The 18,431-nt window shown below is 41.3% G+C and overlaps 1 protein-coding gene across 10 annotated transcripts in view; it reads right to left on the bottom strand.

The window, feature by feature from the left end:
• LOC128343611 (contactin-4) overlaps window positions 1–18,431 on the bottom strand; it is a 920,791-nt gene that overhangs the window by 272,055 nt on the left and 630,305 nt on the right. For 9 of the 10 annotated variants that reach the window (XM_053292988.1, XM_053292986.1, XM_053292991.1 and 6 more), the window contains one exon: window positions 16,228–16,323. In XM_053292988.1, the coding sequence (XP_053148963.1) occupies window positions 16,228–16,323 (96 nt within the window). Of the gene's footprint in view, window positions 1–11,899; window positions 12,005–16,227; window positions 16,324–18,431 lie in introns of those variants that run through there. The other variant, XM_053292992.1, reaches the window with a different exon arrangement.

The following is an 18,431-nucleotide window of genomic DNA, read 5'->3' as shown; positions in this document are numbered from 1 at the left end:
AGATTACTGAATTTTAAAGCTTTGGAAAATCTGACATCATTGTGGGAAAAGGAAGTTTAACAATACCCCTCACCTATGCTACTGTAGCTAGTATCTGATGTAGAATCTTATGTATGTATCTGATGTAGAAAGTTCATGCTCAAAGGCAGTCTAGTCTGCCATCATTTTGTATGCCCTTACAAAACCCCTGCCACCGCGTGTTCCCTCCTAAGACAATTTGCCAACTCACTCCTCCTTGCTCACCCGCACAAGGACCTTTGCTACCTCACTATCACCCCAAACTGATCCACCCATCAGTAGAGGGAGAAAAGCAAAGCTAGATCTTTCTTATCTTATCTCATGACAAAAAAGATAGCAAACATGTGAACCCCCTCATTTTAGGTTGGTATTTAAACTCCTGCATTTCACCGATTTTACATTAGATGTACTTCATATTCAGATGAGTGGATTGTCATCTTGATGTCTACAAACAGTCAGGCAGATTGGGCAGATGGTTTCCATTTCATGACCAAAAGAATGTTCAGAGCTTGTCATGGCAGGCTGTTGAAACAACTCCTCATCTTAACTATCCCGGCACTATTCTGCCAGTCTAAGTTAAGGTGTTTACCAATTTCACTCATGCTCTAAAGAGCACGGAAATTGCAAGCTATTCTGGCCAACTTGCCTTCAATGCCATGTAAGCAGTAAAGATTTTGCACAGTCTCATTTATTATGCTGACTTGACAAATTAAGAGTCCATGCACCCACACTTGGTATAGTGTGCCAGTATATAAAATAATAATAATTCCACAGTGCTATGAAGATGAAAGATGGGCTTCTCCCTTACAGAGTCACAGGGGCCTAGCTGCACTGAGGCTTTGTTCTGCAGTCTAGTGTGGGAGAAGAAAGCAATGTTCACTTTCCTCTCCTCACTTCAAAAGCTCTTTTCTCTGCCAGGAGTATGTCCCTGAGAGCTTCTCAACCCTCAGGGGCATATTCTTGGCAGTGAAAAGGGCTTTTGGAGAGATGGTAGAGAAACGAAAATTATTTTCCCCTTGCCCTCCACTGACGCTAGTCTTACAGAGCAAGACTTCAGTGCAGCTAGGCTCCTGCCACACTGTGAGGGAAGAATCCATCTTTAGTCCTTGTAGTGCTGCAGAAGATGTGGGATAATAATAACCACATTCTTCATAAGAATTTGCCCATTTACTTAGATATTCATATGGAACCTGCTAAAGTATTCCCACCTTGAAAGATTAGCAACTGGTGACGCGGTCTTTTCTGTTGTGGCTCTTCTCTGAAGCACTTCCCTAATAGCTTTTCAGTCTTTTAGGTACCAGCACTTATATCTGACAAGATATTTACTACAGCTTTTTAAATGTAAAGTTGATGGTAATTGATTTGTTTTCCCATGTCTATTTTTAAAAGTATATATTTAAAAATACCATAATATGCCTTGGGCACATATGGGGATATGTTATATAAATAAGGAGAAATACCTGTGTTAGGAAGTGGATCTTTTGTAGGGTGTAGAAGGCAGACATTGCCTACCATTAGTTTATATATTATTTATTATTTATTATTTTTGCTTACACAGTCAGACAGGTGTTATTGACTGGTTTGTTTTATCCAGACATCGAGTCCTTCCCAAGGACCTAGGATGGCTGAATTTTATTATCAATGTTGTTGCTGTTATTATTAAAGATATCGTCGCAGAATATAGGCTCTTCCCAGTAAAGTTGCTTTTTGTAATTGGCTGATGGTGATTTCTGTGGCCCCTGTGGTATTGAGGTGCTCTTCAAGGTGGCTTGGGATTGCACCTAGGGCGCCAATTACTACTGGGATTATTTTGGTCTTCTTCTGCCATAGCCTTTCAATTTCAATTTGTAGATCTTTGTATTTTTTTTCTATTTATAATAACAATAATAATATTTTTATATCCCGCTCTTCCTCGAAGGAGCCCAGAGTGGTGTACTACATACTTAAGTTTATCCTCACAACAACCCTGTGAAGTAGGTTAGGCTGAGAGAGAAGTGACTGGCCCAGAGTCACCCAGCAAGTATCATGGCTGAATGGGGATTTGAACTCGGGTCTCTCCAGTCCTAGTCCAGCACTCTAACCACTATATCACACTGGCTCTTTATACACAATAAACTAATTATTTAGATTGTTTTTAACTGTAAAAACATTTTCTGCACTTTGAGTTTATCAGTAAATCAAAAACAAAAAGAATGAAAAAAATGAAACTCATACAACCTCAAACTGCCATCTTTGTCTATTATGCTAAAAAAAATGCCATTAAAATATGTATCTTAAAATGTGATGGAGAAACCTTGCAGGCATTATGATAGGATAGCATCTAGGTAGAAAGAAATCAGAATTTATTTCTATCTATTAGTAGCTGCAGAATTGCTTATGGCACAATGCGGGAAAAATACAGTACATCATCAGTTGATATGTGGCTATTTAAAGCATTGGATCACTGTAGCACTGACAATACTGACATATTTTATTAGATTTGAATGAAGTAGAATAAATAAACTGAAAAACTGGGAGTCTGAATACGTTTATTGCTTTTGGGGAGCAATATCAAAGGGTTAAGTTACAGAAGACAGACAATAGAAAATATATTCCAAGATCAATCTATGAATAGATTTATGGAGCTCAGTCTAGGGCCCATTCAAACATTACTTCACAATTCAAAATCAACAGTTTTGCAATATATTTTTGGATACCTGGAATAACTTGGGTAGAAGGCATACCTCAGTGCCAAGCGCATGCTTTACATGCAGAAGGTCCCAAGTTCAATCCTTGGCATGTACAGAAAGTCACTGGCTGAGAAAGTCCCCTGCATGAAACTCTTGAGACCCAGTGCAGGGTCAGTGTAGGCAGCACTGCAAAGACCCCTGTCTGAAATCCGCAAGGGCCAGTAGTGGTCAGTATAGATAATACTGACAAAACATATAGGCAGGGATGTTCTGAGTGTCATAAAGATGTTATGTATGAAATAAATGGGACCGTTTCAACAGCACTCCATCCACATCCTTTACAATACTCCAACTGCACACCTAGTTGTACAGGGGTCAGTTCTTTTGAACCATCTCCCTCTTCATGATTTAAATGCAATTATGTGCCAGGTAGTGGTGGGGAAAGACATACATGTGTACATTCTTCCCCCGTGAGATTAAAGCAGTATTGTCACTGATCCAGTGTAGAATAAGCAGGGATTCACACATTTACATTTAGCTCACTAGTTAGCCTTTGTTTGTGGTCACCACAAATACCCTAATTATCGTGTTGGGAGACTCCAACACCAGCTCCGCAACTATGTCAGCCAGCTCAGTTAGGGACCCTGTTGGGCAGCATGGCGAACAGTAAACCAACGGGAGTCCCAGTCTATCCTTGGTCTCCAGATGTAGTTACACACATTCAGTATAGGCCAATTCCCTGACAGGATACCTGGTAACAGAGATATTAGTCTTACAGTATCTCCCACAACCACTCCTCTTCCCTGCCCATGTCCTCTCACCTGCTGTACAACAGAGTATCCTGCCGGGAGAAGCTGGGCCCAAACTGGACCACTAGCCTCCCCCATCCAGTTCTCTGTAATGTATACCAGGTCAGATGCCCAAAAATAAGCCTGGAATAAACATCACTTTCCCCACATGGTGAAAGTGCTGGAAATGGGTTGCAAGAGTGTGATAATGTTACTGGGCTGAGATTTCATTAGAGCACACAGTAACAGAGAGGGCAGGGGGAAGGAAGGCAAGGTTGAACCTTTCTTCCCCCCGATGATCATATTCTGTGTGGTGTTTGGATCATGCAGCCACACAATCCATGCTGCTCTGAGCAGCGTGGATCTCTGGAGGCTGGGAATATGAAGCCCAGCTTCCAAATACTCAATATCCCTACATGAACGATTTCCCCTCAATCTGGGAGCTAAAGGTGCCCGATTCCATGTCTGCTGAGGCTGCCTGAAGCCCAAGCACACATTCAACCCCAGACCTGTGTAAAAGGGCACACTCAGGTAAACTGGACCGGGTAAAATTCCCAGGCTACCTGGGGAGGCAGCATCGGGATTGGCCTTGATCCCAGTGATTCACATAAGCAGCCCTACTGAGGTAGGTTTGCCCAAGCCTTGGTAGGGCTGCTCATGTGAACAGCCTCAGTGTATAACTTTTTATGTTAATTGTATCATAATATATTTAGCACATATTAGAAATCTGATGGAGTATTTTGAAACAAGTTCTGAAATCATTATTTCAACTGTAATTTCATAGGCAAACATGGTTAGAAACAGAATTAATAGTTTTAAAACAATAATTATAAGGGCTTTTATCTCAGTCATTTTATCCTCCTGAGAAGCTTTTTACTTGTGTTCTTACTCATCTAAACACTAGAAGTGGCTTCACATAAAATATAAATGATGGGTCCTGCACTTTATTCTAACATTTCTGAATATGCAATGCCATATTTAATCTCATGCAAAGTGGTATGTAAATCAGTTTGCTGAAATCTACTTGAGGGGAGGGGTAGAGAGGATAGAATGTTGGTGATGTCACAGTTGCAGAGAAGGACAGTTGGGAGGATTTGACAAGGGAGCTCAGAGGCGAAGACTCCTAAATGCATATAGTCATATCATCATCTGGATAAAAAATAAGAGCAATACCATTGCCTGAGATTTTAGACAAACTGGCCAAGTGGAGACATGGATGATGCTTTCCTTGGACAGATTCCCAAATTTTCAAAGAGGCAGGCATGAGTGGAGAAGAGAAGACTAAGACATGACAGCTAGGGATGTGCACTGAAACGCTTTGGTGCCATCGCAAGGACAGCTTGGAGTTCCCTTAAGAGGAGGTGGGCAGGTCCTACCTGCCTGTCCTCCAAACCCCTGCAACCCTGCGCTGCCCCACCATGGCACTGTTCAACTGGAAATACCTCTGAGCAAGCGGCAGCTTGTGCCGCTTTCCCCTTTAAAATGCCACGCCACGGAAATGGGATGTTTCCCTGGCATCCCTCGTGCAGCGTCGATGCCATTTGTGAGGCCAGCAACAGCAGATGGCCCTGCAAATTGTGCCAGTGCATGCACTGACGCCATTTACGTGCTGACATTGAGCGAGGGATGCTGGGAAAGCATCCCGTTGGCACGGCCTGGCGTTTTAAAGGGGAAAGCAGCACAAACTGCTGCTTGCACAGAGGTATTTCCGTTTGAACAGTGCCACGGTGCGGCAGTGGGGGCTTGGAGGATGGGCAGGTAAGACCTGCCTGCCTCCTCTTAAGGGAACCTCTTGCCTCCGAAGAGCCACCAAAATGCTTTGGGCTCCCTAATGATAGCCATCTTCAAATATCCGAAGACTTGCGACATAGGAGGAGGAGTGGATTTGGTTTGTTTGTTGTTCCTCAGGGCAGGACTAGAACCAAGGGAATGAAATTACAATGAAGCAGACGTTGGCTACACATTAGGAAGATTCATAGCTGTCGGAACTGTTCACAGTGGAGTAGTCTGCCTCATGCAGTGGCAGGCTCTCCTTCCTTTGAGGTTTCCAAACAGAGGCTGAATGGCCATCTGTCTGGGATGCCATAAAGGTTTCCTGAACTGAGCAGGGGATTTGACTAGAAGGCCTCCAAAGTCCCTTCCAACTCTAAAATTCAATGAGCAGTCCATTTAAAATGTGAAGGACATGTTACTTTTATCAATTCAGCCTCAGAGACAACGTGCTAGTGATTGAAAAGTCACCTTTTTGGAGAAATTCATCTCTGTCCTGACATTCCAAAAAGGAAATTACACTTTCACAACATAGAAGGATAATATTATTTTGCAGTAGTTGTACTGGAGGGATGGGGTATACATATTTTAAATAAATAATTACAGCCAATCCCTTAGGAATTTATGGTGGGGATGGTGAATATAACCTCCTCACTTTGGATGAAATCTCACCCGCATTTTTGATGATGATGATGATGATGATGATATCATCATCATCATCATCATCATCATCATCATCATCATCATTTCTCCCTTCAACATGTTAAAGATTTTAAATATTTTGATAAAAGAGAAAGGTAAAAGATCTGTGTTTATATTATAATAAAATCAAACAGTATGCTATACTATTTAGTGAAATAAAACTATATTTGTTGGTTTGCTGATTATTAGTTTGTGTTAGAAGTGCAATAATTTATCACAAAATTTAAAATATCGTGCTTTACATTTTACCAGTCTTTTATCTAAAGAGAATGTTTAAGGGGAGAGGGGAGAGAGAGTGCGCACCAAAATATTTCAGATGGAGGTGTGTGTGCACTGCATTTACTCCATATGGAAACCAAACAATTTCCTTTCCAATTGATATATGCACAGTGGAGTTACATTAATAGTAGCAATCAATCAACCAATCAATCAACTTTATTACAGTCAAAGACAAGCATAGGTAAATGCAAACAACTATCAATGAATATAAAAATGTCTAAAAAGTATAAAATATTTAAAATAAGCTATAAGATATACTAATGGGTAAAAGTGGGATAGCTAAAAATAAGGGAAGACAGCTGATAAGACTAATAAAACTGATAAAACAACTAATATAAGCAATTTAGTGCAATCTATATAAAAATTGGTCTATAAGGAGATACAACTTTCTACGACTAGTAGAAAGGAGGTAAAACATAGTTAAATATATAAGTATATATATAACTATAAGTTAAAAGCAACTAAGATAGTAAAAGTATTTAAAAAGACATGTTAGGATAAATGGGATAGTACTTAAAATCATGGGTAATGGGCTGGATAGTAGCAATCTTGTTTTCTACCCATTGAGCCCATTTTCATGACTGAGTGAGAGGGCTACCAGGAGGGTGGTGGGGAAGGCTGCTTAAACGTACCTTCCCTGCAGATGGCTGCTCCTCCATTGCTGGGTGTGCGCATCACACATCCAGAGGATCCTCCGCTGACCTAGGCAGTGCAGATGGTTGGGGGCTGGGACATGTCATCCCAGCCCCTGGAAATCCCATAATGCATCGTGTGAATGTGTGGTGCGTTGTGGGGATCGCCCCAGCACTGGCCGGGAGACCCGCAGTCTCTCAGGCCCAGCTGCAAGCAGTCGAAGCTGTAGACGAAATGAGGCTAAGGTAGCATTCACTCCCTTAACCTCATTTAAGAGGGGAGCTCCCGAGGCGCCGCTGGGAGCCACGGGGCTACCAGCAGTTCTTACAAGCCGTCAAGACCAGTCTTGGCTTTCTTAGCCCAGTCTTGGCTACGCGTGAGAATAGCCTCATTGTCAGCAAGCTGTATCTAAGTGTAAAAGTAATTCATGTTGGTATGGTTAAAAGTCCGGGCTAAAAGTCATCATGTTGGTGTGGTTAAGATATGTATTTCCATGGCTCATAATAAACCCTCCTAGTAACAAAATGCTCCTCCAGTGTCTAGCAGATTTGAAATCGCTTCCCACTACTTCACTGTATCATTGACTGAGGCTCTGAAATTTTAATATTTCTGCTGGCCATTCATAGGGAAAAGGAAACATTTTTAAAAATACTATGTTGCCAAAGTAGCCCTCATGTTGGACTGGGGATCCATTTTGTTTTAATGAGGTTCTTACATAGGCAAAAGCTAAGCTGAGAGTCACCATTGGTATCATAAAGCCTCTCACAGCAACCAACATGGTTTCCTAGCAATGCAAAGATCCACACTTTGCTACAGAGTCTCTTCACTGTAAAGAAACACAGACCTCTCAGTTAGGCCTTTTTTAGACCAACCTTTAGCTCTTTGTAATACAGTACAAACAAACAAACGGTACATTTTAAAACTGATAAAAAGGCTAATCTTTCACAGGGGCATTTTATTTCATAATAATAGGTAGTGTTATGGGTATTTCTACAAGTCTGCAGACTGTATGAGAGTCCCTACTAAAGGTTTTTCCTTAATCTAATAAGAGAGATCATCAGCTAGTTTAAATTGGTATTGATCATTTCTTAACCTGCAGATCTTTTCAAGCAGCAGATCAGTCCCAGTACAGTGAATGCTATTTCTAATTAGAGTTGTATCATTAAGAGAACGAAATGGTTACTAGCAAATTGACCATACAATGTGAGAAGAGGTAAAGGATCTCGTTAATGGAGTTTCCTTCCTGAGAAGATGGATCTCACTGTCGCCATGCCAGGCTGAAAAATTTAGAAATGTCTTTGTAGTGTTAACAAGTCATCATTTTGAATACATTTGCGCTTAATATTTCCTCCTGCAACACTTAAACAAGAGCAACAACAAGAGCTCAGCTAGCCAGCTCAATTTACACTACACAGCTTTTAACTTCAAAAATAGCAAGACATTTTCCTACCGCAAGAAAACCACAAGGACTAGCAATATTCCGCTCCACTGCTCTGGTACTGAGTCCTCTATACACAATAAGAATAGATGTGTTCAGACATTTTCTTCCGACTGTGCAATGACTTTTGCAGTTGTATCAGATAATGCATCCACAGTCATCCACACAAAAATATGTACATGTGTACAGATACCTGTAGACACATTCATCATAATGTCTGAAAAGGGCTTATTTCTCAGTCTAACATATCTCACAGGGTGTTGCAGAGACTGAGTGGGAATTTGAAACTGTATCTCCGCAGTCCTGGTTTACTGGGTAATCCTCAAAAGCACCTATTAAGGTATGATAATAGTATTATCCTCATAATACAGATGAGATGTGTGTGCATAGCTTGCCAAGCCAGTGAGTTGAGAACTGAGATGACGTTTGAGATGGGAGCAGGATTTTTCCAGCTCAGGGGTCATATCCTAGCTATGTGAAGTACCCTCCTATGGAGGGAGGGCTCCCATGTGTGAGTGGCAGTGCAGTGGACTCAATTTCTGCGCGTTGGTTTTTTTGCTTTATGTGGACATTCCATTTGTAGTGTTGTTTGGCTGTAGATTTATCATTATTCTTATGCTTCCGAGAGTATTCAACTGCTTAAAATTAAATACTTCCAGAAGCATAAGATCATCAAACTCTACAGTCAAATGTCTCAAAACCTACACCAAATCTACAAGCAACTGTAAACTTTATTTTGTGACTTTCAAATATTTGAATCTTTCCTGAATTTTCAGGGTAGGGTGGGATAAAGAATGTTGTTATTAAATAATGGAATAATAAATACCACCACCCATTAAATATTGCTGTACTAAGTCCACAACTAGCTTTAAAATGTCTGCATTGTTAACTACCTTGACAGTTTTAAATTTTGTGGCTTTTTGAATTTCAACTTCCAGAAAATTGCCTTGAAAGACATTTTTGTCAGTATATAAATATGTTAAATACATAAAACACCAACTCTCTCTGCATTTCGTCTGGATTGTATGGAAGTTCATATAAAATATATAAAATGCTTGCTCAGTTATTCTAGAAACCAAATGCTGACTACTCTCTGGTAGGAAAATAATCAAAGTGTATGTCTTAACAATCTCTCAGGGCACTTATTGTATAAACCTCATTTCCCTATTCAGAAGTGATTATGTGAATGCAAAGCAAGTTATCAGCGTATCTTCAAAGTCAGCACTATAATAGCCATTGTCATAATTCTGAAATAGTCCAGAAGGGAAAGTTTTGTTTTGTTTTTTTAAATCATGATATTTTCACTTAAAACTGATAATTGAAATGCTGGATGCACTGGACAAACATCAGTGACCACATATATCCACATGTGGGGATCTGAGGAAGAGAAACATGTCTTTACAGAGGCTAAATCCTTTGAAAAGACCAGCTTTTAATGTATGAATGAAGTAAGCCAAATATGTTCATACTTTAGGGAGAAACATGTTTTGGGGATGAAAACTAAATTGGAGATATGAATCATATGTGAGGCTCTTCAGAACCGTAACAATCTTCCCTCTCTACTTCCTCCTGTTCTCCCCATTGTTCCTGATAAACAAGTGAAGAAGAGCCATGCGGGTGTCCCTACAATACCGGTGGCAACAATGAGTGGACTTTGATGAAGAGACCAGTTTATACCAGATCAATCTAAAATGTACAAGCTGGATGTATGAAGTTGTGCTATTTTCAGTCAGACTATTTGCTATATCTAGAAGAGTAGTAGTCACGTTCAGATTTCACATGGAACCATGGTTTAATCCTACTTCCATACAACACTGCCAAACTTTCAGCTATTGCACTCCACCTTTTCCTTGGCACATGAAGGGAGGAAGATTTCTACTTCTAATAACGGTTTAAAGCAAGCTGGGATTTGTCGTGACATCTGAACCTGCAAAATCTTGACTTCTTCAAACTAGAGTTACTAGTTACTGTTTCTGAGATTTTTTTCTCTCCTGTGTAGATTCCTCCTCCTGCCCACTTTTGAAAATTTTTCCCTAGCTTTGGGCTTCAAGCACTGGCTGTAGTTTCTTTTATTTTTATTTTTTATTTTAATTAGGTCTCCTGTTTTGGGTTCTATCCTTTGTGCTCCTGAGACTGATTTGCAGACTGATTCAACAGAAGCAGTGAGATGCCTACTGAATCCTTGAATATGTTTCTAGACTTTTTAAGCTCTTCTAACCTATCCTAAATGTTACCCAAATAAAATGTTAACTTGATTTCTGTAGTGTGTGTTCATTTGGGGGGCAGTGGGCAAGCAGTTTGTCAGGACCCAATAACCACACAGCTAGAATTTGGCTAATGCGGAATATTAGCAATCAAAAATCCCAACAGTAGTTCTATCAGGCATCAGACAGACGTTTTTCTGAATATCTGATACCTGAGATCCTTTGATGGTAGAATTTCAACCCAGGCCCTCCATGCCACATGGACAGAGTCACCACATGGAGCAATTTAAAGCAGCCACTGGGGCCATTAACACAACTAGGTTGGTGGGCAGGCAGGCGGTGCGGGGAAGGGTTCCCCCCAGACAATAGCAGAAATGTTGCTGGAAGCATGGACCCCCACACAGTATGGAGCTCCGGAGGCTGGAACGATATGTCCTGGCCTTCGGATATCCCACAATGCACCTTGCCCTCAAGCACGGTCCATTGATGGGATCCCCTGGGAGACTCTAGGAAACTGTCTCTGGGCACTCTAGGTGCCCATCTCTGTGTCCACTCGGGCAGGGGCGTAGCAAGGTTGGAGTGGGCCCAGAGACAAGATTTTAAACTGCCCCCCCCCAAAGTCCAGGGCCTCCACACACTCCAGGCCCCTAAGGATTTAAGTCTGATATTTCTAAATAAGTATGCTGCCTGGAAATACATTCCACTGAATACACATACACACACTTCACAATATATAGTGATAGACATTGAGTATTATACATTTGTGCTGCTTTTAATGCCTAGAACACACTAGAAACACTAATTATTAAAATGACCCCCTCGCTGCAGATTAGCCAAGGAGACTTTCAACCATGCAGGGTGAGCCTATGTTTGTTTTCTCAGAATTCTGAACAAATTCAGTCAAGTTTGATTGCAGGAGGTTTTTCACAGGAGGCTTTTAAAGCCCTTTAAGACACATCTCCTCTGGAATGGAGGTGCTGCATTCACATGTTGGCCAGATTTACCCTGAAGTCCCTGCAAGTTATTGGGGAGCAGTTCACACACAAGAAAAATAAAATAAAAGCACCACACATGCTTCACAGTTCTCACTCAGACCTTCTGGGTTGCAAAACAACTTGAACATAAGTGCATTTATAAATGAATGAATGAATAAATAAAATTAATAAAATACTGTTCCAGAAGTTTTTGCAATTTTCTGCCATGAAACAAGCCACTTATAGGGCTTTTTAGATAGTTTTTTTTAAGTCAGCAAATTTTCCAAGCTGTTTCAAAATAAATATTCAGAGACTTCTCGGTCCCTCCCCCCCACCCCATATCCAAGCCCTATGGCAAGCAGATCCCTATATATGGGGGGCGGGGGGCGGGAAAGGTAACCACAAAAAGGAGTTCACACTCTACCTGGCAAATGCTGGTCTGGGTTAGGCAGGGCAGCAAGGGGACTTCTGCTGCAGAGAACACTCTGGCTGCCTCCTCCTTCCTGGCTTGCTTGGGCCCTACTCGAGTTCAGGCTTCACTGCGGCCTACACGGAGGCCTCCGTGGAAGCCCCGCCCACCCGCCACTCAGCTGAGAGGCGGGAGAAAAGGAGCTCTTTGCAGCTTGTCTGCTGCCTGGATTGCTGGCCAGGAGAACAAGCAGGAGAGACGGCGAAGAGGGCAAGTGGCTGAGAGGCTATGGGGCTGGGCAGGGGGCAATGGGGAGTCACATGAGGTGCCTCTGGGGTGCCCCTCCAGGCAGTGGGGCCCCCAGACAACTGTCTCCCCTTGCCCTATCATTGTTACGCACCTGCACTCGGGCTGAATGCAGCCCAAGTGAACACACGGTCCTGGAGCTGGGGTTAATGGTGTGCTCGCGCCCTTCACCCTGGCTAAAAATCAGGGTAAAAAGCTGGTATAGGTGGCACTGCTCTGCCGGGACTGGGCCTATTCCTGGCAGTTCCTACGCACAGCCTAACCGAGGCTGGGCTTCCATAGCCTGGGTTAGACTGTGTATGAGAACAGACTCGTTATGTGAGTGCTGTTGATGTTTCCTTAAGCTAGTCATGGTAATGATTAATGGCTAGCCATTATGTATTTTTGTAATTTTGATGAAGACCTTCCAGAGGTCTGCTTTAACATAATGACTCAAGTTCATATTGTCCTATAGGCAACAATAAAGGATATATTTTATTATACTCTTAGTTATAATTTTTTTAAAAAGAAAATCCTCCTTGAAACATGAGAATTTTGTTTGTCTGTTCATTTTGCCATCTGCCACCAAGCAAACATTGACTTTTTGACTGTTGCTAATGCAAGTTCCTTGTTAACTTCATTTTCTGAGCAGTAGCATCAATGAAGTTGGCTCCAGTTACGGAACAGGTTTCAACAAACATCCCATGTCCCTAGAGGAGAACAAACTCTTTTACACTGTGCAAAGACATTGGATTATCTGGACATTATTTTATTTAAATATTTGTATTTGGAAATTCTTTTATTTGTTTAAATAGCTGTATTTAGTATTTTTGGTACATTAAATGCTATATTTTCTGTACCCAAATTGATTCAAAATGGTTATCCCTTTTAACCACAGAATATTTTGAATTTATATATCATGTTCTACATTCTTCAGCTACAACACATTAAAATATAATAAAAATGAGAAACAATTAAAAAATAGGAAATTTAAATATATAATGATAACACATTGAAAATCAGAGAGCAGCAAAGAACCTCAGGCTTAATGCACCCCACCCCCCTCGCAAATCCCTATCCCATTAAAAATATGTAAATGGATTAAACATATACGGATAATTCAGCCCTTAATAAAACTGATGACTTTCGCTTAAAGGAAAAGACATATATTTACAAAAAGCTTAAGACGTTAATGCAATCATAAATACATGTAAAATACAATCGAATGCTGATAAGAGCTGCAGGGATAAGACAATTAGGAAGACCTCCTATGGCCATAAGGGACACATTTCAGACATACCAAGCACTGAAATGTCTGAAACATCACTTGTTAACTTTATTGTAACAAATAAGGAATTAAGTTTTCTGCCACTAAGATCAGGATCACCATCCTTATGAATGACAATGTAATTCCAGTGCAAAATGATTGGCCTGTAATTACACTGATTTTGTATCTGCTACATTGTTGACAGTTTACTTCTGGGCTCAATGAAAATGCTGTTTTTGGTCTTCAAAACCCTAAATAGTCTGAAGCCAGATTGTTCTGAAGACTGCCTGTGAACCATGAACTTATGTGAGCCCTGTGGTTAATTTACCTTTAACTGAGATCCATTTGGTACACACTAAAGACAGGGCCTTCTTGATGATGGCACCACGTATTTGGAACTCTCCCCTCGGAGATTTTGACAGTTTCCTCCCTATTCCACCTTTAGATTTTATTTCACAAGGCTTTTAAAATTCTGTTATAAGGTTTAGTAAAAACTGTTTCCTGCTGTTTTCAGTGGTCGACATTGAAAAAGTGCTTTGTGCGGCACAAAATTATATCCCTGAAGGCTATGCAAACCTCAGGACACAATTTAACAGTGCAAAGAGCACTGCTGGGGAAAGGGAAACTAGTTGAAAACTACCCTTCCTTGCTGGCAAGCCTCCATAGTTTAGAAGCGGGGATACCATTGCTATATGAGCCCCTTTTTAAAGCTACACATGCACAACTTTAGCTACAATGTTGGTAATTGTGCTTTCTTTCTTTTATTAGCCTACTTTCCAGTAGGCTTATGAGATCACCTGGCACTCTGTGTGTCCGTGTCCCGCCTATCAAATTCGCAATGCCTGGGCCGATATGAACCAAATCAGGTACAAATGTAGGGACACAAATATCCCAACGGCATAGTTTGTGATGATGTCATCCACCCTGATTCAAGATGGCAGGTGTGTAAACCTTTGAGGTGCAAGTGGGCTAACTTGTGAACCACCTAACTGATTTAAACCAAATTTGCTACACATGCAGGGACACATAGGGATAACCCAATGGCATAGTTTGTGATGATGTCATTCACCCCAGTTCAAGCTGGTGAGCTCGTAAACTTTTGCGGCAAAATTGGACTAGCTTGAGGACTCTCTAATCAATTTGCACCAAATTTGGTACAGTTGTAGTGAGTGATGCACAGGGACACCTCAATGGTGTAGTTTGTAATGATGTCATCCACTCCGATCCAAGATGGTGGACGTGTGAACATTTGAGGTGCAAGAGATCTAACTTGTGGACCTTGATTTGAAACCAGTTTAGTCTAATTGTAGAGATATTGAAAGGAAAGCAGGCAGATTAGTTCTTACTAGAACAACTTATTGTTTATGCATTTAGAGGGTTTTGTTAGCTGCCCTTGGTTCACACAAGAAGGTTGAGAATACTTAAAATAAATATGTTCCAATACTATTTGATTTATCTACATTAGCATTTATACTTCCCCTTCCAAAGGGCCTGGAGCAGGTGACAAAGCTTTAAAGGGAAAATGCAATAAAAACAGAATATACAACAAATACATAGAAATTAAATACTGGTTGTTGAATGCCAGCACAAACAGTATTTTGATGTAAATCATAGGGAAGGGAGTTCCAAAAGTGTGGGCTGACCACTGAGAACCAAATTATATGAAGTGCCATTTGTTCTAACAGACTTAACCTTTCCTTAGTAAACAGCACTAGGATCAGGGCCCTGCATGGATCAGGACCACAGTGCTGTGCTAGCAGACTTTAATCATACCCACCCCACTAGTCCCAATTGGTTCTTTATTTCAGGGGAAAGAACTCCCCTTTGTGCTATTTCTCCCAGGGCAAATAGCAGCTGACCGAGAATCCCCACGGATTATGATTGTGATGGGGGTAGGGTTAAAGGTGTGACCTGCTGTGGTCCAGATCCATGGGGGTCAGCACTCCAAGGAAAAACTAAGCCATCAGGACTAACGATACTTTAAACGTCACTTGTAATTTGGCAATGAGAACACCTCTCTGTGTGCCCTGATTATTTGAACTCATGATTTGTACAGACAAGCAGGTGTGTCTTTTGAACTCAAGGATTGTTATTTAAAAAATGGAGAGAATTTGTGGTCTGAAAAGTAGATCACTAAATACTCCTAACAGGGATATACTTGTATCTCTGTTTTATCATTTGTTGGTCCATGATAAACATTAAACAGCTTAGTGTTTAGATGTAGGCAAGGAAAAATATCTGCTTCGGCTTGTCATTTTTGTCATGAGACAGTTATTGTAAATATTATGAAATGGACTAGAGTTCTGAGCAAAATGTGTTACAAGAACTATCACCCATAAAGCCACACGTTTAAAAGCCAAACGTTCACATTCTTGCCAGAGGCAGTGCATTTGGCATAAATCAGTGTGGCAGTGTGGGCATATGGTTGGCAAAATGCAGGGTCTACACAGAAATAAATATGCACAGTCAATGAATCATATTGACGGAGCATATTTATTTGTGGGTAGATCCCATCCATTTGATTTACTTGCACCTTTTTCATATGCATAACTACTGCACTGATTTGCTTTCCAAAAGGCAGAAAGTTCATCTATACAACTGAAGACACATCTCTTCATCCAAGCTTTTTAACCATTTAGTGGTTTTTAGCTATTTTAATTTGAACTTTTATATGTTTTAAGTTTTAAAAACATTTTTGCTTTGTTTTAATGTTGTAAACCACCTAGAGACTTCAGAAGTGGGCAGTAAACAAATATGCTAAATAAATAAATGATAAATAAATACTACTCACCTCCAGAATGTGGTGGTGGTCCACACAACAACACCATTCCCTGTCCTTGTCGAACTGACACAGTACTTCTTGTCCTGGTTTTGAAATTCTCAAGATCTGTTAGGAATAGATAAATCAATACATAATTTCATGGTAAATCAATACATAGCATTCAATTTTCAAATAAGGAGGATACTATATCTGGGATTCTTCAAAGAGGGTGTGTGTGTGCACGCACACACACAGACACACACTAGATCCCTCTCCCCCCACACACACACCAAGAGGGGATGATATTCAGAAGTTTCCTGCATGAGGAGAGATTGTTTGCCTAGGAGAAAAAACAAGCTATCAGAAGCACTACATGCTTCAAGAATTAGCACTGAATGTTGTAGTTATTTGGTGATTCAATGCATTAGTCTTCAACTGGAGGGCCAGGATGTACAAGTAGGCAGCATCCTGACCTAAGGGGTATCATGGTATCATCACCATTTGAATAACAGTTTGTAAGAGAGAGGAACAGAGAGGTTAAAAAAGTAAGGAAAAGGAAGTTGAAATGCAGAAGAGGACAGAGTACCTTTATTGTACTAACCCTTTATGGCAATAAACCTTGCCTGAAGGTGCATTATGGGATATGCGTCCCAGCCCTCAAACCTCCACACTGCCTGGGGAAGCTGGTGACCATTTGGGCACACGATCTGCATGCCCAGCAAGGACGGAGGAATTATAGCAAGGATGTAATTGTGAGAAAGGGCTCACTATGTATAACTGGCAGTTCAGGATCACTACAACATGACAGCTTATAACTCTTTCCAAAGGCATCTCTTGATTCCTAATTAACCTTAACTTGCAGTAGAATTGTGTTGTTTTAAAAATGGCTCAGTGCCATCTGTACAATCATTTTAGGGTCACATTGGTATAGCAATGTAATAAATACATAATATATAAATGTTTGCCCCTATGGGTGTGCCTATATGCATGAGAAAAATGTTTACATTAAAAGAATGCATATTCTTGCATACCCACAGGTCAGAATCAAGCAGAAGATGCTTATCATTACAAGCATGATAGTAGTTTATGTGGACCACTTTACATGTGGTGTATTTCCTATATGAAGATCATCTTCATGGGGTGTGTGTGTATGGAGGGGGAATCTCTATATAATCTTGAGTAGTGAAATCAATGTCAGTGTATAATTTGATGCAGACACATGGGTCTAGAACTCCACTCTAGTGAAGTACTACTTGGTGGTGGATTGCCTCCAATAGTCTGAGTCAGGAAAATGCACATGTAGATCCATATGCTTAGTGGGGTTTTTTCCTTCCTTTCCCAAGATATTCTCACACTCCATGTTAAAGAGCCCACATGAGGGCCTGGGAAAACAATTTTAGGAGGGAAAGCAGTGAAGGGAAAACCTACTGTTCTCTACACATAACCCAGTACAAACATTCATGAAGAAGCTTACTTGATCATAGGCAGCAACATTAATTCAATAGCTAACCAGTTTTAAAGATTAACTCTTAATTCTGCATTCCATTTCCATTTCTTGAGACAAAGTTCATCTTCTATCTTGTTCAGTTCTCTTTAACTGCTTATGTGAGTTGTCGGCTTGCGTGATTAAGAAACAAAATACAGATCAATGTTAGGGATGTGCAAACAGGTTTGATGTTGAAGGTGTTCGATGCTGAACCTGTTTGGTTCGACTGTTTGGGGTCGAACTGCACCATCCCCTGTTTGGTCCAACCCCGGACCGAACACCCCTTGACTGTTCGGGAGGTTCGCGGATTTTTATTCTCCCCCCCCCCATTTTTTTTACTTACTGCCTTCGGGAGAGTTGTTGGAGGTGGCGGGGGGCGGGGTCCATGGAGGTTCCCCCTCCCCCCGCCAGCTTCCCTTCATGCCATCACCAGCTGTTTGGCAAGCTCTTCAACTCGTTCAGGCCTTCCCCCTCCAGTGCGGTGGCCATTTTGCAGGATGCCGCGCCTGTGCCAGGCCACGCAGAGGCCAATTGTGCAGGTGCGGCGGTCTCCAAAATGGCCACCGTGCTGGAGGGGGAAGACTGGTGGTGGCATGAAGGAAGACCGGGAGGGGGAGGGGGAACCTTCGTGGACCTCCCTGCCATCTCCAACAACTCCCCCGAAGGGGGTACATTTTTTTAAAAAAAATGTCAGCGAACACCCCCCCCCCACACACACACACTGTACCGGGGGGCGGTTTGAGGGGGT

The sequence above is a fragment of the Hemicordylus capensis genome, chromosome 2, assembly GCF_027244095.1.
Source record: "Hemicordylus capensis ecotype Gifberg chromosome 2, rHemCap1.1.pri, whole genome shotgun sequence".
Lineage (NCBI taxonomy): Eukaryota > Metazoa > Chordata > Lepidosauria > Squamata > Cordylidae > Hemicordylus > Hemicordylus capensis.
This window is presented reverse-complemented; position numbering and strand designations above follow the sequence as displayed.